Source organism: Vigna angularis, chromosome 3 (assembly GCF_016808095.1).
Source record: "Vigna angularis cultivar LongXiaoDou No.4 chromosome 3, ASM1680809v1, whole genome shotgun sequence".
NCBI classification, from domain to species: Eukaryota; Viridiplantae; Streptophyta; class Magnoliopsida; order Fabales; family Fabaceae; genus Vigna; species Vigna angularis.
The window spans coordinates 26557465-26585180 of NC_068972.1; the positions used below are offsets into that span (position 1 = coordinate 26557465).

Below are 27716 nucleotides of genomic sequence, written 5' to 3' on the forward strand. Positions count from 1 at the left end.
ACATCTTTTGGTGAAAAACATTTTGAAAGTTTTAAATTTTATACTTCACTAATTCAACTACCTCTTTGTGGGAGAATTTGAGTCATTCTTTTTTAACATTTTTCTTCTTCTTCTAATCTTCTAATTTTATAATCTTCTAATTTTATAATCTTATAATTTTATAATTGTATAATTTTATAATTTTATAATTCTATAATTTTATAATTTTATAATTTTATAATTTTATAATTTTATAATTTTATAATTGTATAATTTTATAATTTTATAAATTACAAATTACAAATTTATAGAGTTAGAAAATTATAAAATTGCTAAATTATATTTGAAATAACTAAAGAAAGTGAAAAAATTAAACCGTAAATATCTCAATAAAAAAATGTAACTTTAAATGTTTAATTAATAGTAAAATTTGATGAAAATTCAATTAATTTTTTTTAAATTTATCCGAAATTCAAAACTTAATAAAACCTTTTAACAGTTAAGAAATAAAAATTCAACGGAACAAAATAAAAAATAATTTGAGCCAAAAGAATAATATTTAACCATTCACGTCTCAATTCAACAAAATATACTGTGACACAGCCCCACCACTGGGAAGCCCACGATTTTTACTTCCAAAAACTGTGTGCTGAGGGCGGAAGAAACTATCAATGGCGGTTCCAGGGAGGCGCAATGGCATGAACGACGACGAAGAGGACATAGACGAACACGCCCTTTTCGAGGAAGAAGGTTTCGTCGAAGACTACACCGATACCCCTCCTCACCTCCGCGACCTCTCCGCCGCCGCGCAGGTTGGCGACATCAACGCCCTCCGCCTCGCTCTAGGTTCTCTCGCCGTCACTCTCTGTCCTCTTTTTTTTTTCTTTTTTTTTATCTATAACTCTGTAATAATTGATCTCTGACCTGCCCCTGCCTGCAACCTTTCTGTTGCTTCTTCAAAGTTCAATCCAAACCCTAGCGAACTAGAGAATACGTTTTTTATATCTTATGTTTGAAAATTGATTCATGGAGAGTTACGAGTTTGGTCGACGTGAATATTTGTCACCCTCAAGTAAATTGTAAATTTGAGTGTCGTAGCTACGATTCTGTGTTTTCATCAAGGAAAAAGTGTCTGCATCCACGATTTCGGCTGCAACCATGTTGATTTTAGGGTAAAAAGTGGCTGCATCAACTGAATATTCCGCAGCATGAATAAACTGTTAATGTAGTCCTTAAAGTATTGAAAATCCATTACTTTAATCCCTACGTAATATTTTGCTAACATTGATATGCTAATTTGAGAGATTTTGGGATACTTCAAAGACTATGTAGTATGATTTATAATTCTAGGGACGACTCATATTATTTCATTACTTTAAGGACTTCTTAGAAGGGAGTCATAGGATTAAATTGACAATTTATTTCAATACGGAGGATTCGATTGCCAATGCAATTTAATACCTTTATTCTCATGGCTTTTGAATTTGTTAGGGTCCTATGTCTGTTACATTAGCAGTAAAAATTTAAATTTTGTGAAGATTGATGTATAGTTTGTTTGCTTTCATGTCTCTCAGAAGTGGTTCTCTCTCGTACTTAGAAGCTAGTAGTTATAGCTTCTTCGATTCTTTGGTGAATGTGACGAGATTTCTTTCTTTTCAACATGTTTCCAAACATGCGTGATTTGTTGAGTTATCTTAAAAATTATCCTCACTTGGGTGCTGATACTGGGTGTCATTTCTGTTGATGCTTACCCTCTTGCTATATACTGCAGATAACTTGACTGGTAGTATTGATGAGCCAGTGGAGGATGGGGATACTGCTCTTCATTTGACATGTTTGTATGGCCATTTGGCTTGTGCCCAGGTATATTATTTTTGCTTATTCTTACATGTTTTTACTCCAATTGTATGGACATTGATCTTGTTTGATAAACTGCAGCTGCTAATAGAAAGAGGAGCAAACATTGAGGCTAAGGATGAAGACGGTGCAATTCCTTTGCATGATGCTTGTGCTGGAGGTAGTTTGATTCTCAAATCATATTCTATAAATTGAACTTATATTTTTTTATTGGGAGCAAGATTTCAATGTCGTTTTCTTTAAATGGTCTTAACAGGATTTACTGAGATAGTCCAACTGCTACTAAACAGAGCAAATAACGCAGAACATATAAAGAGAATGCTGGAATCAGTTGATTCTGAGGGTGATACTGTGAGTATTTATTAACCCTTCAAAAAAATTGAGTTCCTATACTTGGCTTCTTTCTTGATACCAATTTCAATAGGCATTCCTCTCCCTAAATGTCTTTCTATCATGTTTGATGAATTTCTCCTGATTTGTTCTCAATCATTGTCTTGTGACTATTTTCTCTCAGCCTCTTCATCACGCAGCAAGAGGTGAGCATGTTGATGTAATTAGGTTGTTGCTGTCTAATGGGGCATCGTCCACAAAGGAAAACTTATACGGAAAGGTAACCCTTTAAAGAAATTTAGGGGATTTTGGTTTGAGAAAACATTTTTCTTTTTACTGGTAATTTAAAACTATTATCCGTCCACTTTGTTCCTCCTTTCAAAGATTTGTCTATGAAATGGTGGAAATATTTTATTATTTTTGTTTTTAAATGACAATGTTGCAATTATTAGTGGAAGTCTAAAATGAATTTCTCAACTTAAAACAGATCACTGGGAATTGCCAATTTCTATCATTCATCAATTTCTAAAATAATTTTTGGCAGACCCCGGCAGATTTACCTGATCAGAACACAGATGCTCGGAGTTTGCTTCACGCTGCCGTCCCTGCCATGGCATGTTAATCGCCTTATGACGTTGGTCAGCAGAAGCATTTAATTTCATTTTTAGAGAGGTGCAACACTTTTTGGACCATAAAATCTGTATTACACACACTATACTCTTTCTTCGAATTCAAAAATCAAAATGATTTATCAGAGGAACATCTTTGGAGTTTTAACATTGGCTAGAGGAAAAGGAGGATTCCCTTATTACTTATATTTGAAATATATTTACCCTTCAATGTCGGTGAACTATGACTGGATGGATATATTCCTCATTTCATTACTTGTTTAAGCAGTTAGTTTACTAATTTGATAAACCTGACTGAGATATATACTAATTTTACTATAAAAATACTTTTTGTCTATTTGTTATATGTAATGCTTTCGACTTTTAAAAGTCAAGGGATATTGAAATTATTTATTTATTTTGAAGTATTTTTTTTTTTATCAAAATTTGATAGTGTTTTTAATTACTTAACACCGTGGTTGAACTCAATTATAATCAAACGGACTTGTTAAATAAATAAGTAAATACGTAAAAGGATAAATCTAATTCATTAATATAATTGATTAAAAAAAACTAAATGTTATTAATATAAGTCGTACCATTTACACTCTTTAATAAAAATATGAAGGAAAGATGCCTTTCTTTAGGGGCTTTTTTTCTTGCACTTCCAAATTTTCTTTTTGCATCTGTAAATTTTACTGTCAACTTTCGAAATATACATATAAAATATAAAATAAATTAGGTAATCCGATATTACTGCTTACCAAATATATTTATTGTGGTTCAGTCTATATTTATTGGAAGACTATATACTCCTAAGTTATTTTCAAACGTGTTTTTTCTTGTCTTTCTTCTTTTTCAATACCTCTCTTTGTTTTACTTCATTTTCCTTTCATCTCATCATTTACATTTTCATTTTTGTTCATCTTTCGGATATACATATTATTTGTCTTTGTTGGTTAATTATGTTTTTGTTGGTTAAGTTTAGTTTAAAATTTTAGATTAAGTTTTATTATATTTTGTATTTATTGAATTTTAAAATTTAGTTTAAGAAACTTATTAAATTTCAAAATGTGATGAAAGTTTTTTTCGGATTTCAAAATTGAGTTAATGTTTCTTTTAGATTTTGAAATTTGGTGAAGATTTTTTTTATATTTCTAAATTTGGTAAACATTTTCTAATTAAAAGGATTTTTGAATTTTAAAATTTGTTTCAAATTTCAAAATTTAATGAAGATTTTTCTTGAATTTCAAAATTCCATGAATACTTCTCACGAATTTTGAAATCTACATTGATTTTACTTTTTTATATTTTTTTGTTTTAACTTTTTAAGTTATTTTAATTGTTTTGTTTTAATAATTTATCGATCTCTAATTATTACTATTATTAACTAAGTGAAATATTATGCTACAAGAGATTATAGTATAAAATGAAAGTTTATTGATTCACAAATAAATTTCAGTTTAATGTCATTTTTTTTATATAATAGAATAGTGAAAAAGACAAATAATTTTATAATTAAGTAAATTCTTTTAAACATAAGATAATTGACTCAGTTTGAGAGATTATTTTTTTTTATCTCTGAGAGATTATTTTTTATTTTGATTTTGTTGTTGTCATTATAAAATATGATAAAATTAAAAATCAATCCAAAATATTTATTTTAATGTATCCGACACAAGAAAATACGAGTATATTTTTAAATTAAGAAAACATAAATCACTAAAAATAAATTAAAATAGAATTTAAAAAATATTAATATATATATATATATATATATATATATATATATATATATATATATATATATATATATATATATATATAAACTCTAAATCCTGTAAATCTTAATATCTAAATCATAAATTCTAAACTCTATAAAACAACCTACAGAATAAATAAATATTCAAAAAAATAACAAAACCATAGTCAATTAAAAAGAAATTAATTTTAAAAAAAAAATTCAAGTTAAAATTAAAATAAAACAAGAATGAATTAATGCTCTTCAAAAAGTCCAGTTTAGGATTTATAGCATTTTCTTACATGTAAAGACTATTTCAGAGCTATAAGTGATTAGATTTATCATTAAAGATTGCGTTTTCTAAAACAAATCCAGTTTAGGATTTGTTATGGAATAGTCTTTACAAAATAAAAATGCTTATTAAGTTTTATGTGGATGATAAATTTGAAAATTTTTAATTGAATTTCTATTAAATTTTTATGATTTATTGAGTCTTCAAAAATTTAAAATTTCTTCCTTTGAAATTTGTGTTAATTAGGTGATATGATTATTAATTAAGTGATGTGATTGATATTTGGTCTTGTCAATTTCTTAGTTTTCACAATATGTAATTTTATAGGATTTGTGAATAATGATACTTTTGATTAGGGGTGGGCAAATCAAACTAAACTGCACTGCACTATTAAAAACTGTATTGAACTAAAAACTAGTTCAGAAAAACTAAACTGCACTAAAAAATAGTTCAGAAAAACTGAACTGAACTGCTTTTGTTTTATTAAACTATACTGAACTGAACTATACTTAACTGTACTAAACTACACTATAAACTGAACTGAACTACTAACTATACTAATTTTGAACTGAATTATACTAATTTTAACCAAGAACTGCACTAACTATACAACACTAACAATTACAACACTAACTAGTAAAATTGCATTAATAAAACTGCACTTCATCCTATAAATTAAACATGAGAAGAACATCATTTTGTACAGTCGGGAAACTAATATCCTGAATAAATGCAACAAGTTTTCTAAGAAGGGAGCTTTCGAATAAATGCAACAAGTTGTAGATATCTGCTTCTGTATAATAGCTGGTCCTCTATTAGGTTTTGTATGATACAAGTGGCTTCCTAGAAAAGAATAGAGATCCACTACCATCTGATTCCATTCAACTACTGTCATCATGTAGCTGTGAACTGCTTCAGTTGTTCCCCAAGATGCTTAATCAGCCTCAGAAGCAATCAAATTACTCGCATGGAGGTGCTCTGGACTCAAAAAAGCAGAGTGTCTTTTATATATTAATTCATAACCTCAATATAGTTTTCTATACTCTGAACAACAATCAACACATCATGTCTAAAAAACCATTGCCACAATAAACTCTATTAAAGGATAGCCATCAAACCTGATGCAAAAGATTCTGATGTGTTAGCTGTTAGACTTTTGGCAAGCGTACCAATAGTCAACTGTATTATAATGATTTTTGAGTAAGAGTGTCGAACCCACGAGGAACAGTTTCGATTAAACAGATAAATTTTTATCTCAAACAGTATATATACAAGGATGTTCAACTTGATTCATGATTGATGTTGATAAATAAAACTACGTTGCGTGAAAGTAAAATAATAACAACAAATAACTTAACGAAGATTAATATGAGAAGTTGGGATTGAATTCATCTATCTCACTCGTCTGCAATCTGGATGAATACAAACATATAACAACTGAAATTACCAACATTGATGCAACACACAAAAGTCATTTATATCGATTCCTCGCATATAAAATTCATAAGATCAGTTCCTTGAATATTGATTCCTCACATATCCAACAAACTGTCCAGCATTATATTCAAGTGTTATAAGCAATTGATAAACTGAAATCTATCCCTAGCATCACAAAATATCAAGTATTCTTGCTCAGATCAGGGTTTTAGAAATACTTTCCAGTCAAGTCTAAAATCCACATTCATGAAACTATTGATCAGGTAGAATCAAGCATTAAGAGCAGAACAAAAATACCAATGTTGAATAAAAACAGAAATGCTATATATAAATATCACCAGATTACATTCGAGTTCGAATCGATTACATTCAATCCCAAGAGAAGAGATCAGCCACTCATAGTAGCCATTAGCATTCTAAGAGATGAAGAAGAAGATTCTACAACTAAAGTGGAAGAAAAACTCTTTGGGTACTTCTTTCTCCGTAGCTCTCCGTCCTTTTTCTTTCTTTATGCTTCGTAAGTATATAAACTGCCCGAATTCTCGCTTAAGCTAAATTATTCTCGCTTAAGCGAGAAGAAACTTCTTGGAGAAGATAATCATTCTCGCTTAAGCTAAAATATTCTCGCTTAAGCGAGAATGACTTTTAAGGTAATGGCTTCCTGGACAAGTCTAGCTTAAGCGAAATCATTCTAGCTTGGGCGAAATGTTGCAGGATTTGCTCTTCTCTCTTAGTTCACCTGAAATGTAAACAAACTAGGGATCAAATGATTTCCTTTTACTCAACAACTCAGAAGCATGTGATTACATTTCATCTTTCTTAGATTGAGGAAAATTGACACAAATGTACTCAATTCAAAACATAAGTGCTAAAATTCCATATGAAAATTAACTACTTTTTTGCACTTATCAACTCCCCCCAACCTAGCATCTTGCTTGTCCTCAAGCAAAGTAATAAAATCCCAACAGCTTTTCAAAACTCAAACTTTGAAATTGGTTATTTGAGAAATCGATTTCATTGTCCTTACAAAACAACTTTTGCATTCCAAACTACAGATTCAAAATGGTGAATCCAATTATCAAATAAAAGCAGGATAAAAGTGCAACAAATTTTTCAAGACAATCAATTGTAAGAGCCATTGTTTCTAACCAAGGAAATTCTCTCTTAAATCTTACAAGGATGTGTTTCTCTCATTTTCCACTGAAATTGAACAAGTTAAAATTGCCAGTCATTTTCAATCAAACCACACACACAATCAGCATGAATCTCAAGGTCTTTCAAGGGTTGTAATGAGGCTGGGTTTCCAAGAATTATGGTTTTTCAAGATAACAAAAGCACAACTTTAGAAAAGAGAGCATAACTACACTTTAAACTCACTTCCAATTCTACTCTCAATTCATCCCATCTCATAAATCAAAACCCAATGTTTCTTTTTCGTTCATTATTCACTCCTTCTTTTTCTTCTTCCCTTTTCTTGTTTTTTTTTTTGAATATATATATATATATATATATATATATATATATATATATATATATATATATATATATATATCTATACAAAACTGAGGAGTGAATTATAGTACAAATTTCTCAGCCCCTTTCTTTTCTAAGTACAATTCCACCAACCAATTCCCATTTTAAAGTTGAATAAAATGCACCTATGCTCTCTATCCCTAAAGTATGCAAAGGGAGGGAATATTAAGTAAAGTTAAGGTTAAGGTGTATAATTCAAAACAATTAGGCTCAAATGGGCTGTCACAAAAGGATAATTATTCCTAGGTTGGATGTTTGGCACTGAGTTATTTACATTCAACAAAACTGCCTTGATCATTTCCATGCTTCAGGTGTGATGTTATCCAAATGAAAACTCAAGCAGTATCAACTTGACAACAAATAGTGGAAACTCTCAAACTGTTTAAGGATTCACACACTCACTGGGTTTTGTGTTTGGTTTCTTTCCTTGGTATATCACTTGTTGTTACAATTGATTATCTTAACCAATTATCCAGCACTGCTATCCTAATCCCATTTAACTATGGATTCAACCAAAATTTTCCCTTTTTTCTTTTTCAGTTGTACTATTTTAGGACACTTTTTGAAACTTGATTTCTCTTTAACCAATTTCCTCAAGAAAGATTTTCTTATAATTCCCAAAAAAAAAATCATTTTAGCTGTGTATGTGCTCTGTGCAATATTAAGCAAAAAGTAAAGTAAAAAGTAATTGAAACTGTACATTCTAACCAAAACAACTAAAGCATAATATTACTAAAATAAAAGTTCTGCAGTAAAACAAAAAAAACCGTATTTCATTGAGATCTGGAGGTTGGAATAGTGTTGTGTGTCAATATCCCCTCATGACTATCAAATTCAGTCTGAAACTCCTCCTCTTGAAGGTCCTAAGGCTGATGTGAATTCGGCTGCAAAACTACTGTCAAGTCTAGTTGGTTCACTTCCCCCTGGAAAAATTGGACTGTCCCCAGGCCTCTGTAAGTATGCCAAGAATTTTGGTGGAGTCATGCCTGGATATGGTCCTCATAAAGGTGGAGTTGTCCTCTATGGTGCATTTCATCAATTAAGTTAGACATTTCATTGAACAGTTCATGTGCATCTTCATACATCAAATTTTCATGAATTAATCCATGCACAAACAACCTACATTATTCAGTGATACCAACAACTCACATTTAAACATTCAAAATAATTCATGGACAATAACAACCAACATGGGCACTACCTTAGGGTTCCACAAAACATACAGAGAAAAACCCCAAATTTGTTCTTTGAAAATGGAAGATAGTGAAGTGGAACTTACCTTCAAGGGAATTTAGCAAAGGGAGGGAGGGATTGGTGAGTTAATTGAGCGCCATTGGATCAAGAAAATCGTGTCCTATACTTTGAAGGAAGAAAGCACTATGTTGAAAAGAAATTAGTTATGAATCAGTGCTTCCTTTTCTGAGTTTTAACACAGGGTCACGTGTTTTCGCTTAAGCTAAAAAATTTTCGCTTAAGCTAGATTGACAGGATTCAATTTTAAACAGTTTGGCCCAGGCGAAAAAGTTCCAGTGGCTCAACCTTATTTGCATAACATTTTCGCCCAGGCGAGCAAGGTTTAGCTTAAGCGAAAATGTTCCAGTGGACACCCCAAATTTTAGCCCAAATCTCGCCTAGGCAGCTCAATTTTAGCTCAAGCGAAAATATTCCAGTGGGCACTAGAATATGAAATTCAATTTTTCGCCTAAGCGGCTGATTTTTAGCTTAAGCGAGATGGTTCCAGTGAGTATCCCAAGCTTTAGCCTCAATCTGGCCCAGACGAAGCAAGTTTTGCTCACGCGAAAGAGCTCCAGTGGCTCAACTTTAGTTGCAGGACATTTTTAGCTCAAGCGAAAAGTTTTAGCTTAAGCGAAAATATCAGCAAAACTTGTTCTTCAGTTTTCTGCATATTTAGCCCAGGCGAGAAATTTTTAGCCTAGGCGAAAATAGTGCAGTATTTTTCCTTTTGAAAAATTTTCAACTTGTACTCCCCTCAATCAAGATGAACTCAATCCAATTATTCCAAAGACACAATTCAATCTATTCCTCAACCAATTATCTTCCATCCCTAAAAGTTTCATATCATCAAATGCAAAATCAAACTTTTAAGTGCAACTTTCATAATTTGGCCAAAACAAGGTAATTTTTAACATTCAATGAACTCAACTTTGGCACCAGAACTTATTCTCATGCATGACACAAACATTTTGGTACAAAAAACACTAGCATGCATGGTTGCCCTATTGAGACATTTAAATGTTAAAACTTACCCTTTTCATGCAAACACAATATATACACAACACAACTAACAAACAAGATGAATTTAAAATGCGAAGACATAATTAAACATTGGGTTGCCTCCCAGGAAGCGCTTGTTTAACGTCACGAGCCTGACAGATGGGGCAATTAAGTTTGATTCACGATGTTGATGTGCTTCTTCCTTTCATGGCACCAACATCTTCTCAGTAGCTTTCCCGTCACCAACTTGACTCTTCTTGAATAGGGAGCCTCAATTTCAAGTACTCCATTTGCCTTTATTGCCTTGATAACCCATAAGTTGTTCTTAATAATCATTGGTTTACCAGGTTTGGGTTCATCACTTTCCACAACAAGGTGTTGGTGAACTAGTTTTTCTTCCTTATCTCCATCCTCTTCCTTCACTTTGGGAGAGAAACAACTAAGGCTCTTTTTGGTCAGCTTGGCAACTTGCCTTGGTAGACTAGTAACTGATAGAACTTCATCGGTTGCTTCAAGACTAGTCTGTTCCTCTTGACCTTGCTGCATATCTTTGAAGACATTGAAAGTTACCTCTCTATCTTGGTCTTTTAATCTCAGTATTCCCTCCTCCATATGAATGACAACCTTAGCTGTCTTCATGAAAGGTCTTCCTAAGATGAGTGGTATCTCTACATCTTCCTCCATCTCCATCACTACAAAGTCCACTGGAAATTGGAGCTTATCAATTTTTATCACCACGTCTTCTACCACACCATAAGGATATTTGATGGACCTATCTGCCAACTGAAGCATCGTTCTTGTTGGCTTGGCTTCAAGACCACCAATCTTTTTAAGCAAAGATAGGGGCATCAGATTGATGCTAGCCCCTAAATCAATAAGATCCTTCCCTATATCATGGTTTCCAATGGTGCAAGGAATGGTGAAACTCCCCGGATCTTTGAATTTTGGAGGGAGAGTCTTTTGCATGATGGCACTGCAATTTCCCTGCACTTCAATTGTTTCCTCATCTAAATACTTCTTTTTCTTGCTGAGGATTTGCTTCATATACTTCGAATAGGCAGGAATTTGTTGTAGTGCTTCGGTCAAGGGTATGGTGATCTCCAGCTGGTTGAATATTTGCTTGAATCGAGCCAATTGTCTCTCCTTATCTCTATTTGAAGGGATTTTCGGATAAGGAAGATGTTTCACAATTTCCTTCTCTTTTTGTTTTTTCTCTTTTTCTGGACTTTTATTTTCTTCTCCTTTATTCACATACTCACTTTCATTTTTCTCTTTCTCTCCCTCACACTCATTTTTCTCTTTCTCATTTTCTTTTTTCTCCAAAACTTCCTCCTCCACAACTAGATTGTCTTCAATCCCTCTTCCCACAATTTTTCCACTCATGGTAGTAATTGAATTGCAATGCTCCTTGGGATTAGTTTGGGTGTTGGCTGAAAAATGACCTGTCTGTTGATCTGATAGTTGTTTAGCCAACTGTCCAACCTATGTTTCAAGATTTCTGATTGAAGCTTCTGTATTTTTCTGATTGATCATAGAAGCTTGCATGAATTTTTCTAGAGTATCCTCTAATTTGGTTGTTCTTTCATACACAGAAGGATTTTGTTGTTGATGCTGCTAAGGAGGTTGTCTATTTGAAGGACCAACATCTTGTTTCCATCCAAAATTTTGACTTTGATTGTTTCTCCACCCCTGTGAAAAGTTATTGTTGTTAGAGAAATTCCCTGATCTTCCTTGATTACTCACATATTGAACTTCTCCTTCTTGTGGGCTACTTTGATATGAACAATGACCATTGGGATGGTCACCTCCACAGAAGTTACATCTCATGGGTTGTTGACTAGGAGAAGATTGTACTGCTTTTAACTGCTCAGGTAAGTTAGCCATCTGTTTGGTTAATGCTTCCATCTGCTGAGTCAGAATTTTATTCTGAGCTAAAATTGCATCTGTAGTGCTGAGATCAAGAATTCCTTTCCGCTGAACTGTTTGTCTGTTATGTTGGGCTTGATGGTCTGTAGATGCTAGTGCCTCAATGATTCTTGTTGCTTGTTCTGCATCTACAGACATCATTGTTCCTCCAGCCGCTGCATCTAATATCATTTTGGTGTCTGGCCTCAGACCATTGCAGAAAATGTTTAGTTGAGCAATATCTTCAAAACCATGATTGGGGCATCTCCTCAACAAAGAATTAAATCGTTCCCAAGCTTCACAGAATGGTTCATCTTGTCCTTGCCTAAAAGTAGAAATCTCAGCTTTTGCCTTAATGTAACGAGAAGGTGGAAAGAATATGTTCAAGAATTTATCTTCTACATCACTCCACTTGTTCAGACTCTGGTTGGGATGTGATTTAAGCCATTCCTTTGCTCTACCTGTCAAAGAAAAAGGACGCATATATACATGGTCAAGATCTCCTTCTTCAAATCCCATAGTTCCTACCAGTTCATAGAATGTAGAGAGATGAATGTATGGATCTTCATTATCCATTCCAGTGAATTGATGAGAACTGATTAGGCTAAGGAAAGCTGGCTTCATCTCCAATGTTTTTGTGGTGGGCGGTATTACTATGCTAGAAAAATATCTTGGCCCTTGTTGCATAGCATAGTCTCCAAGTGTTCTTCTAGGTGGATTTGGTCCTTCTTCCGCCATGTTTTCTGTTTCCTGATGTGTGATGGAAGTATTGGAAGATTTTTCCTTTGTTTTTCCTTGCTTCTTCTTGTTTTTGCCTCTACTTCTTCGAGCGGTTTTTTCTATCTCTAGGTCAAATGCTAATTGATCTTTAGAAACCTGACCTCTTAAGAACATAAATCAAAACAGCTCAAGCAAGGATTCGTACAAATGAGAAAATAAAATAAACTATCTAATTAAGAAGAAAAGAAAAAAAAAATATATTCACAAAGCTGGATGAGATAACTTTTTAAAAATTCAAAAGAAACCGTTCCCCGGCAACGGCGCCAAAAATACTTGTTAGACTTTTGGCAAGTGTACCAATAGTCAACTGTAGTATAATGATTTTTGAGTAAGAGTGTCGAACCCACGAGGAACAATTTCGATTAAGCAGATAAATTTTTATCTCAAACAGTATATATACAAGGATGTTCAACTTGATTCATGATTGATGTTGATAAATAAAACTACGTTGCGTGAAAGTAAAATAATAACAACAAATAACTTAACGAAGATTAATATGAGAAGTTGGGATTGAATTCATCTATCTCACTCGTCTGCAATCTGGATGAATACAAACATATAACAACTGAAATTACCAACATTGATGCAACACACAAAAGTCATTTATATCGATTCCTCGCATATAAAATTCATAAGATCAGTTCCTTGAATATTGATTCCTCACATATCCAACAAACTGTCCAGCATTATATTCAAGTGTTATAAGCAATTGATAAACTGAAATCTATCCCTAGCATCACAAAATATCAAGTATTCTTGCTCAGATCAGGGTTTTAGAAATACTTTCCAGTCAAGTCTAAAATCCACATTCATGAAACTATTGATCAGGTAGAATCAAGCATTAAGAGCAGAACAAAAATACCAATGTTGAATAAAAACAGAAATGCTATATATAAATATCACCAGATTACATCCGAGTTTGAATCAATTACATTCAATCCCAAGAGAAGAGATCAGCCACTCATAGTAGCCATTAGCATTCTAAGAGATGAAGAAGAAGATCCTACAACTAAAGTGGAAGAAAAACTCTTTGGGTACTTCTTTCTCCGTAGCTCTCCGTCCTTTTTCTTTCTTTATGCTTCGTAAGTATATAAACTGCCCGAATTCTCGCTTAAGCTAAATTATTCTCGCTTAAGCGAGAAGAAACTTCTTGGAGAAGATAATCATTCTCGCTTAAGCTAAAATATTCTCGCTTAAGCGAGAATGACTTTTAAGGTAATGGCTTCCTGGACAAGTCTAGCTTAAGCGAAATCATTCTAGCTTGGGCGAAATGTTGCAGGATTTGCTCTTCTCTCTTAGTTCACCTGAAATGTAAACAAACTAGGGATCAAATGATTTCCTTTTACTCAACAACTCAGAAGCATGTGATTACATTTCATCTTTCTTAGATTGAGGAAAATTGACACAAATGTACTCAATTCAAAACATAAGTGCTAAAATTCCATATGAAAATTAACTACTTTTTTGCACTTATCATTAGCATAAGTTATGTATACAAGAGTAGCAATGTCATCAGATTTGATTGCTCCATACATGTACTGCTTCCCTGAAATAACAAAGTTTTAGAGAATCGGATCACTGCTCCTTTAGATTATAAATACAAAGATCAATATGTCTCTTCTACTGTAAAATAAGCAAGCACATAATTTCTACCACTCTAGTAAAGGCCAAACTCAAAACCTAGCGTTTGCAGACTAGATATGTTACTAAAACCAATTCACATTATCTTTTGATAATATTTTTTTACATCAGTTTTTAGGAACATTTCTCATAGAACATTTTTAAAAGAAAAAGCTTTACACTGTTATATACTGTGGTTGTATATATGTGTTTTTCTGAAATAAATAAATAAATAACTAAATTAATTTATATATACATGATGCGCTTCAGAGGAACAAGGGGTGGACTAAAAACAAAAATTTTAATTAAAGAAAAGAAAGGGAATAAAATGGTGATTGTTCCAAGAACACACAAATAAGAAATATTAAACCTCTAATCACACTTACAAACCATAACAGAGCTCACTGAATCTTTCTGAGTTGGAGTCTATAGGTTTACATCACCCTTGGGTAAAGCCATACATTGAAAAGCTAGAAGTATTAGCAGTTCTTTGGTGTTCTCGGCTAGACAGATTAGTATGTTGTGCTACATCTTTCATTAATATGAAGTGATTGCTTGTGAGGAATTGTAGAAAAATAAAGTGTCTATTCACATCTTCTATGGCCAAAAGTCTGTTGAATCTTTTGACAGATGATTATAACAAATACATAATACTGGACTATATATAAAAATACTATATTTTGAAGCTAATTAAAATATTTACTAAAATGCATACCCCATAAGTAAACTTTTCCAAGATTTATGCTTCTTGGTTTTTGGACTACAGAGCATAAAGCCACTACCCCACTCACCCACCACACATCCCTGAATTCGAGAACCACTAAACTTAGCAGCAAAGGTTAAAAACACAGAGCCTTTAGCCTATAATTAAAATTCTAATTATACCCTTATTCTAAGTTCTTAGAGTTGTAATGAAAATTTAGTGGTAACATACAACAATCATACCAGATGGTAACAATCAACACAGAGAAAAAAATATTGGGAGAGCATGGATTCCATCTGTCAAAAGCTAAACAAGACACAAATATGCCAAGGTAAAAAAATGCTGAAAATCACATCGAACAATGCAACTAGGGTTCACACCAAAAGTTCACAGCAGCCTGGTAAACTCACCTTTGACGAGGGCGAGTCTTCGACAACAGTTTGGCGACGGCAGAGTACGGAAAAGCCTTCAACAGTGGCAAGTCTTCGACGACGGCGAGTCTTTGACTACAACGAGTCTTCAACGGCAACGAACCTTCGAGAACCTTCAACGGCGGCGAGCGAACCTTTGACGAACGGGAAGTAACGAGAGGACGGCGAGTCTTTGACTACAGCAAGTCGGCAACGAACCTTCGGAACCCTTCAACGGCGGCAAGCGAAAACTGTGAAAACTGTGATGGAGAAAGGGAAAAGAAAACCTAATTTTGAGAGAAATTGTGATTGAGAAAAAGAATTGGGAAAACTGAAACACAGTTAACTGGTTAACTGTACTAGAATAAAAACAGTTCAGTATTTTTAAACTGAACTATTAATAAGTATAATTAGTTTTAAGTAAAATTAGTTTAAGTTTTTTAAGTTTAAAACAGTACAGATAAACTATAGTTTAAGTTTTTTTAATTAACTATGCTCAGCCCTACTTTTGACATCCATTTTTGACAATATTTTGATACAATCACGTGTTGCATTCTGATTGGTTCATGTGGAAGAGATTTTAAAAATTGAAAATGACGTGGAAATAGAAATCAGATGGAGTTAAGAGATTTTGATTGAGCAAAATTCCTTTTGGGATTTCAAAAATTAGAAATCTTATTTTCACGAGAGAACCCTATAGAGAGCTCTTCCCAGCTACAAGTGTCGCCTGAGCAGAATCGACTGTTGGCCAACTTTCCATCATTCACCGAACTCTTGCATTAACCGACGGAGCCTTGTCCGCCACCGTCAGCCATTCCGAAGCACCAACAAAGGGCGAAACCACCATTGACGGGGTTTTCTAAGCTTCTCGTCGTTTCTTTTGCCAATCATTTATTGTTGTTCAGTGTGTTTGATTTCTTTTTTTATTTTTTTTACCATTTAGGGGTTGTTCTGTTTTTTTGGTGTTATTATGATATTTTTGGACCTTATTTGGTAATATAGGTATTGTTGCAATGGAGGAAGTTGGTCAAGAGGGTGAAGTTTATCAAAGCAGGAAAAAGGTATGTTGGGTTATATTATATTTCCATAAATTTAGGATTTTTATGTGTTTAAATAAAAACCATATTTTTGAGCTTGATTATATTGATATTGTTGATCTGAAATTTGTGAAAGAAGAGAGATCTTGATTTCCAATATATGATATGCTACAAGTTCTTCTCTAAAATTGTCATGTTGTTGTGATACCTCTCGATTAGCCCAAAGAGAAGTGAAGGGAATTGTCTTTCTCATGTTTTATTACTCATTAGATGTGCATCTTTTGTTAGAAGATAGATATGCCTTGTTGATATCTTGAATTATTATATGAATATTGTAAAGGGTAAATCAGGTTTTCTAATACTTTAGTGATTCACCAAAGTTGAAACATTCTTGGCCTTATTCACGTTGCTATATGAATCATAAGTTTTCAAGTGAATTATTTATTCACTGGACCATACCTCTTCATATGTATTCTAAAGCTCCTGCAAACGTACCCCACATCTGTTATGTTTGGGAAATATAATTGATATGCAAGGTGTTAGCTAGGAAAATCATGTGAAATGCCTTGATGTAGATGAATACTCTAAGGTGTCCATACTTTTTCATTATGGTGTACATTATTCCCATCAAATATTGTCCCTTGTTAGGCTACACCATTTATTTTTGCTACTGAATGAAATCTAGCCGTGAGTGTAATATGCCTAAACCTTTTAAACTTAATTCACGGTTATCAAATATAGATGTCCCATGTCAAAAGAAGTTTTTCCGTTACTTGACTAATTTATGTGCATACGTGGGAAAACTTTAGTATATAAAGTATTTGATGGCTTCAAGTGCTTACACCTACTCAATGAATGAGTTATTTACAATACTCACTTGCTAATGACTTTAATTATACTTTTATATACAAGAACTGAACCATGGCCATCTATTCCTCTTTTGTTATATTACTCCAAAACCAAGATAAATGGTTGAGTGATTAACCGTTAAAATAATTCATACGTTGGTTGGTTGGTTGTCGAGTGATTAACCTTTAATATACCTCTCATGGTTGCTATAGCTTTTTATATTTTTTTAACTACTGAATTAGACCTTGTATCTTTTGTTTAAAAGTTTCCCTTGCTGTAGTCTAAGTATTTACCCTTTAATCTATGCACAACATAAAACTTAAAGAGAGATCACTAGTGCAAAAAAAGGATTTAATGTCACGCGAATAACACCTGACTAACAAAAATTTAACATTAAAAATGACCGATGGCAGAATCGTAAATAAAATAAGCATTTTAACGTCGGTCGTGGAAGGACACCCACTTCTAAATACATATACACATCGAACCCAAACATTGGACGCCAAAGATGTGCGAGAAAATATGAAAATACAATTTTTTATTGGGTTTAGACGTTCGGAGGTAGGGGGTCGACGTCTAAAGCCTATTTACACATTGGTCCCCAATATTGGACGCTAAATGGTCTGCCACAGAAACCCAAAAGTCACTTTATGGTTTGATTTAGACGTCTGACCCTGAGACCTCGACGTCTAAAGTCTATTTAGACGTCGCCCCCCCCCCCCACCCCAGACGCCAAATGGCCTGCAGAAGCAACCCAAAAGGCACTATTTCATTGCCCTTAGACGTTCGTCCGTCAACCCCGACGTCTAAATAGGCTTTAGACATCGGGCCCCCGTCCCCACACCCCGGACGCCAAATGATTCCGCCAAAATTAATTTTTTAAACCCCTTACACATCAGCTTGAGAGGGGGGCTGACGTTTAATAGCATTTAGACGTCAGTTGGGGGGAGGAGCTGGCGTCTAAAGATCTGGTATTACCAACCCGCCAATGCGAGCCAACAGTTACGCGCATTCACTGTTCATCGTCATCTCGCGAATTCTCTCCTCCGCCATTGCTCTTGAGGTACGATTTTCTCCCATTTGCACCATTTAAAATCATTTTTACTCCGATTACATTACTTTTTGATGAATTATCTTCCATTTGAACCGATTAAAATTCGTTTTCGTTGCATTTTGGTGCAGTTTTGGGCGTGTTTTTAGGCGGCGAATTTAGGGCCATATTTTACGCTTTCCCACTCCTCCATTTCCCTCCACTACATTTTAACTCGTTAAGAAGGTTACTTTTTTGTTAGTTTTTGTGTATGCATGTTATTGGGTTTTGGATATGCATGTGATTGGGTTGTTAGTTATAACATATATGAATTTTAGTTTTGGGAGATATGATTATTGGATATGTGATTTTGCATTATTTGATAAAGTTTGTTGTGTTATTATGATTGGCATGTTAAGTTAACTTTTTAGATTGAATTTTCATAATATATTGTTGAGTTAGTTTTGAATATATTATGAGTATGAAATCATTGAGTGAAACTTACAGTATACCAAAAAAGGTTTTTTATACCTATTAAAAAAGACTTTTTATACCGATTTTTGAGCATGTATAAAAGCAGGAGATATAGAAAGTTTTCAATTTTTAACACTAGTTCTAAAACCAGTATAAAAGTCATACTTTCACACCGGTTATTTTTAAACCAGGTATAAAAAAAGTTTCACTTTTACACCTGTTGTTATCAAAACAAGTATAAAAAATCTCACTTTTATATCAATTAAGGCTCCAACAGGTGTAAAAGTTAGATTTTTTTATACCTGTTTAAACAATAACCGATATAAAAAATGATTGTTTTCTATAGAGGATTAATTCTAGAAACACCCCACTTTTGCATATTAAACCACCATCCACAACATCAACATTCAAAATTTTTCCGGTACAAATTCGAAAATATAACATATTATATAAATGTGTTAGAGAACTAACTGAGACATTTTATTCATTCATTCACTCTAACAAGGTTTTGGTATTCTATATATATAGAATACCATGACAGAATACAACCCACCTCTTAAGGGTACATACTCACAAAACAACATAAACTTAATACATTTTAACACTCTCCCTCAAGCTGGAGCATATAAATCATATGCACCAAGCTTGGAACATATAAACTGAATCCTAGGCCCTCTTAAAGACTTAGTTAGAATATCTGCAAATTGTTCATTAGAATTGACAAATTATGTAATGAGATCCTTGGACAACAACTTCTCTTTGATGAAATGACAATCAATTTCTATATGTTTTGTTCTCTCATGGAACACTGGATTAGAGGCAATGTGAAGAGCTGCTTGGTTATCACAATACAACTTCATAGGCTTATTTTCACAGAATTTTAATTCTTGAAGGAGTTGTTTGATCCATATAAGTTCACATGTAGCTATGGCCATAGGTCGGTATTCAGCTTCTGCACTAGATCGAGCAACAACACTTTGTTTCTTGCTTTTCCATGATACAAGGTTCCCTCCAAGGAGTACACAATATCCTGTGATAGATCTTCGATCATTCGGACAACCAGCCCAATCTGCATCACAATATCCTTCTAACTCAGTACTTCCTTTGTTCTCATACAACAGTCCATGACCTGGATTCCCTTTTACATATCTAAGGATGCGTACCCATCATTCCAATGATCAATATGAGGATTTTGCATAAATTGGCTCACAACTCCCACTGGATAAGAAAGATCAGGTCTTGTTATGGTGAGATAGATTAGTTTTCCAACCAACCTTCTGTATCTTTTTGGATCTGAGAAAGGTTCACCATGGTCTCTCATTAATTTTTTATTTGAGTCCATAGGACTATCAATGAGCTTGCAATCTGTCAGACCTGTTTCCTCCAAAATATCAAGGGCATATTTTCATTGTGAAATGATGACTCCTTCTTTTGATTGTGCCACTTCAATACCAAGGAAGTTTTTCAAACGACCTAAGTCTTTGGTTTGGAAGTGATTGAACAAATGAACCTTTAATTGAGCAATTCTCGCAACATCATTTCCTGTAATCACAATATCATCAACATAAACCATAAGATAAAGGTAGATCTGGTTTAAGGTGGTTGTTTTTAGTTGTTGCGGTGTTGTTTTCTGACATTGTAATCTGAAGTGAGATCTCCGATAGTAGTTGTGTAATTTTGAAGGATAAGCGGGTAAAGTTTTGCAGGGTTTGCGTAGGTTTTGTCTTCACAAGCGCGTGAAGTCAAACATAAACATAATATATGAAGTGTCTATCTCTGTCGAAAAAATAAAGAAATGTTGACATTTCCAACTTCCAAGTTCATCGTGACTTCAATTTTCTTCTCTTTGCAAGGCCAAATTAGAACTACTGGAAAGGGGGAAGAAGAGAGTTGCTTCCCTAGCCAACCTGTCGCACGAGACAAAGAGAAAGGGAACGAAGCATCTTATTGTGGTATCCCAGTAATGATACGTAAGTACTATATGCTGCCAGATCATCAATCCATTAACGCCGTTTGTTTCTATTTAACGGAAGGGACAACGTTGACGCAAAATTTAATAAGTAAGGACCAATTTCAAACACTTTTAAAACGAGGGACTAAATTGAAATTTGTCAACGAAACTGGAGACAAAATTGGCTATTAAACCATAATATAACAGTCACATAATTTAGTTAACAGTGTGGCATCATCTTATCAAAACAAAACTTCTAAGAGAAATTCAAGTAAAAAAGTTTTAAAATTTTTAAACTCAATAGACCTCCAAAGTTTAATAGAAACTCAGTTGAAAGTTTTGAAATTTATCATAGATTTAAAAATTAATTAAGCCAATGAAAAATATCATATCTCTTTTCATTTTTTTGAATTTCCCTTGTTTTTTCGTCTATAATCTATTTAGTTGCTTACTCCCGACACTTGTTTTCCAGCACTTAACCAACAGTGGCAGAGAAGTTGTTAATTCCTATTCTCACAAGTTTCTAGTTTCCAATAAATTTTCAATACCGTATCCATTCCAATCGGAGCATTAAAATGAGAGAGAATTTTGATATGATAGATGATGTAAAATGAAGTACACACAAAGCAGCAATTGCATAATATCGGGATATAGATAATTTTTTTAGGGCAGAAACAATAACAAAATACAGAAATTTACACAAGCTACTAGGCAATATTTTTTCCAATTGCCCAATAATTCAGTAAAGAAAATACAAGAATAGGAGAAATTACATAAGAATCTGAGAGACCAATTAAGAGCAACAGCCTCCAATTTCGGATGTTTGGGGTTGCGGTTGTTGCTTTAAAACATTCCTTTTCACTGCTGTAGATCCTTCTTCCAGAAGACTAGGAACTTCCATTATCTATCAAATGGAGCAATAATATTATCACTATAGCAAATGAAAAACCAATGCAAAACAAATAATTTTACAATACAATTTTTATTCAAACCTTTTGTGCAAGTTCCTCGAAGCATCGATCCACATTTTCTCTAGTTTTGGCACTACATTCAAAAAACAGACATCCTAACTCTTGGGCAAGTGCTAAACCCTCTTCTTTACTCACAACCCTTTCAGAATCCTTACAAAGAAATCAAATATTAAAGATATTATTTAGCATAATACATCATAGCAAAAACTGAAATCATGTCAACTATATCTTCTTAAAGTTTATTGCTCCAGAAAGTATCAAGTTTTTGTATGTAAGGAACCTCATATTTGAGAATTGACATACCAGAGTTTGTCCAAGTTCTTACTCCTACCACTACACCACATTCATCTAAGCTTTTGTAACAAGTTTAGACCTTGTTTAGGTAAACTTCTTCATTAGCATTTATAGTTGAAGAAAATTAAGGGTAAAATTAAATTCAACCCCTTTCTTAAGTGAAAATCAATTTATGTCTCTCCATTTATAGATACCTTAAATCAGACAACTTCTACGAAAGTTAAGAGCATAGTTGATTATAATGTGTAAAACAAGTTCAATTTATTTACCTAATTTTTTTCCATGAAAAAAGTTTATCAAAATAAGAGTGTTTCCAGTAAAATCGCTGTTAATGACAGGTTCATGTTGCTTTGACTACAAGAAAGGCTCGACATGACACTTTTTTCTCTTTGAAGTCATCGGTGCATGCAGATATAAGTGATGGAGTCACTTGAGATGTCAATTTTCAACTAAGCTGGCTAAAAGATGTGAGGATCATATTTTCAACTCCGTTATTCACAGTCATTTTCTTAATGCAGAGTGCAGAGCAGAGCAGAGCCACACATTTCATTGTATTTCATAATTTTTATTTTCAAACACTTAATTGTGAAAAGATTTCACAGTAGTCACCGGCCGATTCATTCATTGGATCATATATTTCCAACAAGAATAAAACACAACTTACTCTGTCAACTTTATTTCCAACTAGCATCTTCACGCAATTCTGATTAGTTGAATAGAGTTCCACTTCTTTAGACCACACTTCTGATAAATTTGTGAAGGTGTCTCTTCTCGTTACATCATAAACTACAAAAAAAAAACGAAATATATACATATATGATTTGAAAGCTTGGATTAAACATGTTGTAACAACTAAAGTGAGTCCAATACAGACAAAAATGTACATAAACCATTTTAACATACCAAGAATGATTCCTTGCGCTCCTCTATAGTAAGAACTAGTTAGCGTTCTGAACCTTTCTTGTCCAGCTGCAACATATATGTAATATTACCACTTCAATCAAACCATATATGTCAATGGACAAATGATTCAACAGAAGGTCAATAGAAGGAACAATTTCACATACTAGTTTGCATCAATTCACATGAAGAAATTATTACCTGTGTCCCAAATAGTCAATTTCAATCTCTTCCCACCTACTTCGAACACCTTGATCTTAAAATCAACACCTACGTAAGACAGAACAACACAAGATAAGAACAAATAGCATTACATCAAATCATGCCTGTCATATCTGATAAAACCAGATAGAAAAAACAAAATATTGAAGTTATTTTGTACAGAATGATATCAGATAACCAAAGTATTAAGAACTGATTCCATAATAACAAACAATGAAAACATAGTACATAGAAAAACTCTGACTCAAAAAGGTTAAAAAAAAAAAACAGCTACTCAAAACGTTCACAAGTGGTCCCCAATAGCACTCTTGAAACCCACATAATTCTCCGTTTTTTATCCTTTTAAACATAACAAAAAATCGTGATATTTTCATGATTAAGTCCTAAATCGTAGGTGGGAGGAAGCGTGAGAAAGAATGGGTTTCAGAGGCTACGATGAATTACCGATTGTGGGGGCAATATCTTCAACAGAGTTGGAGATGAAGCTAACAAGGAGGCTACTTTTTCCCACAGCAGAGTCACCGATCAACAAGATCTTGAAGGAGAGATCATAGCCACTGCTCTGACCAGAAGAAGAACTCATTCTCTGCTCTCTCTCTCTCTCTCTCTCTCTCTCTCTCTCTCAATGATGATGATGACAACAACGAAGTGCTTCTAAAAAAAGTGTTTGCGTTTCTATATATGTATATATATTTGTGAGTGAAAAGTACAAAAGAAAGAAAGCTATGTTATGGAAGTGGGTAGAGAGAGAGAGAGAGAGAGAGAACAGAATGGGGTGAGAGAAAAGAAAGCAGAAAAGGTAACCTGTAATGATAAACGGGGTATAACTTTAGCAGCATTTTTCATCGCTCATGAGAGAGAGAGAGAGAGAGAGAGAGAGAGTGAAAGAGAAGCTAAAGAAAACGGCTACCTTTGCCTGAGTTAACGAACAATAATCAGCTTACACGCCACAGGAACAACCCAACAACACAACAACGTATATATTCTTTTCTTAATTTCTTTTTATATGACAACCTTTTTGTTTTTCGAATTATTCTTCTATCACTTTTCATAATGCTGACGTAAATTGTATACACAACGTGTTTATTACAATTCATTTAACGGAAGTTAATTAATTAATCAATTGTCAAATTAATTTAGTAGGTATTGTTGATTGACATATTTTTAGGTTGTGATATTTGGCAACTTTAGTTCGTCGACCGTGTGAATGCTACGATTTTAATTCCTCAAATTTAAAGGTATCAATTAAGTATTTTTAGATATTTTAAGTTTATTTTATGTTTCTGGTAGTTTTTATATGTAATTTTTTATATTTTAATCGTCAATCAAATATTTTTATAAGGCAATGTTGTATCAGTAAACTAGTCGAGTGACCCGTGTGTACCTCGATGAGTCACTTCTTCGGATAAGGCTACTCCAACAAGATGAAGTCGCTGCATTGTCCCCGGGATTCGCCAACGTGAGTCATTGACGCCACCGTCATCACCGGACCGAATGGAGCCTCCGGCGAGTTTCTCTCCTTTTTCCGCTACCACTGACGTCGTCTTTATCAGGATACAATTCCCAGACCAGCACCAATTGCTACGACAATTGGCTCGGCGTCTTCTACGACCATGACTCTCGCTACACCGGCGAAATCATCATCCACCGCCGCCTCGACTCAGACAAGCGCCGCCTTCACCAGCGGCAACACTTGCATCTCCAAGTTGCGCTGTCTCCAACACTTCTTCCCAACCTAAATACTCACCGCCAAACAAGGCCACCACAAATCCGCCAGTCCATCCCAAGCCTGGGGACTCCATGGTCTTCAATCACCTTGGATCGCGGCTTCCGTCGACGACAACCTCATGATCGGCCGTTCCACAGTGTGGCTGATTCTAGGGTTTTTTGGGGTAAAAAGGGATTTAACAGAGAGGCGAGAAGAAGACGGTTGTCACCCAGAGACAAACCCTTTCGGCGTCTTGTCGGACCCATTCTCCACGTCTTCCGCAACACTCATGCCATCCACGCGTTGTTCGGTTCTCCCTCCACGTCATCCAACCCAATTTCTATTCCCCAAACTTCAAACTCCGAACGACCTTCGACCATTTCCTGGTCGACCACCAAGAATGAGCCGCACTCCAAGGTCGTCCATCTTGGTCGACCGACAAAACTGAGTGTGTATCGTGACCGATCGGCAAAACCTTCCTCATTGTCGTACGACCATTTCCTGTTCGACCACCAAGAACGAGCCGCACTCCATTGTCGGTTCTTCATCCTCAAATACTCCAGCATGCGGACACTCGGCTCCACCAGCGTTCGGTCATTCGACCAAAATGATGCTCGGTTATTGAGCCTCCCTGACGTTCGGCAGCTTGGCCCCAACGTTCGGCCACCTGTCTCAATGACGTTCGGCGACTTGGCCTCAACCGTTCGGCCAATAGCTCTCATTGACGTTCGGCAATTTTAGCATGAGGCATTTCAGAATTCGGTCATTTGGACTCAATGACGTTCGGACGCTTGGCCTCCATCATTTTGCCTCAATCGTTCGGCCATTTGCGTCTCACACGTTCGAGCATTCGTTCTTGCGGCCGTTCGGCCTAGAGCGTTTGGCACTTCGCTCATCATTGATGTTCGGTCTCTACCACTCGACCATACATCGACACGAGCTCTCCAGCATTCGGCCATACTCTTGTTCAGCTTCCTGACGTTCGGCACCTCGGCCTCACCGACGTTCGGCAGCGTCCAGCACTTAGTCTCCTTGATTTCTAACGTTCCAGAATTCGGTCTCACGGACGTTCGACCCTACTGATGTTCAGCCATTCGGTGCAACTGACGTTCGGCCTCAAGCGTCCAACACTCTCCCTTACTAACGTTCGGCCTTTCGGCCTCTACCGCTCGACCATCCATCGACACGACCGCTCCACCATTCGATCCTACTGACGTTCGACCGCCAGGTTTAAATCGCGATCGAACGGTCTCACCTATATTTTATATATTATATATCTTATGCAGGTCACAGTAGACGGTCAACCGAAAACCAAGCGATCTACTATCTAAACCGATCGGCCTTACAACATAATCTGTTTTTTATGTTAAATTTTTCAAACCTTGTAAATGCATTGGTTTGTCTCGCTACTATTTTTTCTCTAATTCTACAGCGCAGATAAGCACATCTTACATGCATAGGCGGACACCAGAGATTCGTCCATGCTGAAGCACTCAAAACCGGGAAAACACTCCTAAACCTAGTAGATGTTCGCCCTAGAACACCCAGGAGCATTGAAAAAAGGGATACACTCCCTCTGGTAGTTGTTCGCCCTAGAACACCCAGAACATCAACCGCTCGACAATCCATGTCTACGAGCGTTCAAACAGTCGGCCGTTCGGCCTCAAAGGAATTCGCCCTTTGATTTCAAGCGCTCGATAATCCATGTCCACGAGCGTTCAAACAGTCGGCCGTTCAGCCTCAAAGGTATTCGCCCTTTGATTTCAAGCGCTCGACAATCCATGTCCACGAGCGTTCAAACAGTCGGTCGTTCGGCCTCAAAGGTATTCGCCCTTTGATTTCAAGCGCTCGACAATCCACGACCACGAGCGTTCAAACAGTCGGCCGTTCGGCCTCAAAAGGTATTCGCCCTTTGGTTTCAACCGCTCGACCATCCATGGTCACGAGCGTTCAAACATTCGGTCGTTCGGCCTCAAAGGTATTCGCCCTTTAATCTCAACCGCTCGACCATCGCCAAGAGCACTAAAGCAGTCGGCCGTTCTACCGTACTGATATTCGGCCTTTCGACCTCAAAGGTATTCGTCCATGCTGAAGCACTCAAAACCGGGAAAACACTCCTAAACCTGGTAGATGTTCGCCCTAGAACACCCAGGAGCATTGAAAAAAGGGATACACTCCCTCTGGTAGTTGTTCGCCCTAGAACACCCAGAACATCAACCGCTCGACAATCCATGTCTACGAGCGTTCAAACAGTCGGCCGTTCGGCCTCAAAGGTATTCGCCCTTTGATTTCAAGCGCTCGACAATCCACGACCACGAGCATTCAAACAGTCGGCCGTTCGGCCTCAAAAGGTATTCGCCCTTTGGTTTCAACCGCTCGACCATCCATGGTCACGAGCGTTCAAACATTCGGTCGTTCGGCCTCAAAGGTATTCGCCCTTTAATCTCAACCGCTCGACCATCGCCAAGAGCACTAAAGCAGTCGGCCGTTCTACCGTACTGATATTCGGCCTTTCGACCTCAAAGGTATTCGTCCCCTTGGCCTCAACCGCTCGTCAATCATTAATCCATGGCCTCGAACGCTCAAGTATTCGGTCGTTCGACGCCACTGATGTTGTCCATTCGGCCTCAATGACTTTCGTCTGCTTGGCTTCAATCATTCGGCCTCACATGCCACTCAGCCTCTACCGTCCGTAGCCTCAAGCGTTCCAGCATTCAGCTTCTATGACCTTAGGCTATACAGCCTCTAACGCTCGGCCATACATGTCCTCACGTTCGACCTCACTCGTTCCAGCTTTTTACCGTTCGGCTTCGCATCTTTTTGGTCCTTCGAACTCAACCGCTCGGTCAT

General features: G+C 35.5%; 3 protein-coding genes and 1 non-coding gene across 5 annotated transcripts; 2 read left to right on the forward strand and 2 right to left on the reverse strand.

Annotated features, from left to right (window-relative positions):
• The first annotated feature begins 553 nt into the window (after positions 1-553).
• LOC108325284 (uncharacterized) lies at positions 554-2943 on the forward strand. 2 transcript variants are annotated; one of them, XM_017558329.2, is made up of 6 exons: positions 554-825; positions 1751-1842; positions 1918-1996; positions 2093-2187; positions 2351-2446; positions 2654-2943. In XM_017558329.2, exons 1-6 carry the CDS (start codon positions 651-653, stop codon positions 2693-2695), a joined length of 579 nt encoding a protein of 192 aa, XP_017413818.1. In that variant the 5' UTR covers positions 554-650; the 3' UTR covers positions 2696-2943. The 2 variants fall into 2 exon arrangements, with proteins under 2 accessions (XP_017413818.1, XP_017413817.1); XM_017558328.2 differs by having other exon boundaries at positions 555-825; positions 2711-2943.
• Positions 2944-11626: 8683 nt separating this feature from the next.
• Positions 11627-12655, reverse strand: LOC108341253 (uncharacterized). The gene has a single exon (XM_052874524.1). The coding sequence runs from the start codon at positions 12653-12655 to the stop codon at positions 11627-11629; it is 1029 nt and encodes a 342-aa protein (XP_052730484.1).
• On the forward strand, positions 12165-12270 carry LOC128196052 (small nucleolar RNA R71). The gene has a single exon (XR_008248152.1). It is a non-coding gene; the product is annotated as a small nucleolar RNA R71 (small nucleolar RNA).
• An 8692-nt stretch (positions 12656-21347) lies between the features above and the next one.
• Positions 21348-24123, reverse strand: LOC108325030 (ras-related protein RABC2a). The gene is made up of 7 exons (XM_017558008.2): positions 24069-24123; positions 23603-23962; positions 23138-23206; positions 22940-23005; positions 22701-22822; positions 21764-21892; positions 21348-21675 (listed from the first exon to the last, which is right to left on the reverse strand). The coding sequence occupies exons 2-7, from the start codon at positions 23739-23741 to the stop codon at positions 21565-21567; spliced, it is 636 nt and encodes a 211-aa protein (XP_017413497.1). The 5' UTR covers positions 23742-23962; positions 24069-24123; the 3' UTR covers positions 21348-21564.
• Between the last annotated feature and the right edge of the window lie 3593 nt (positions 24124-27716).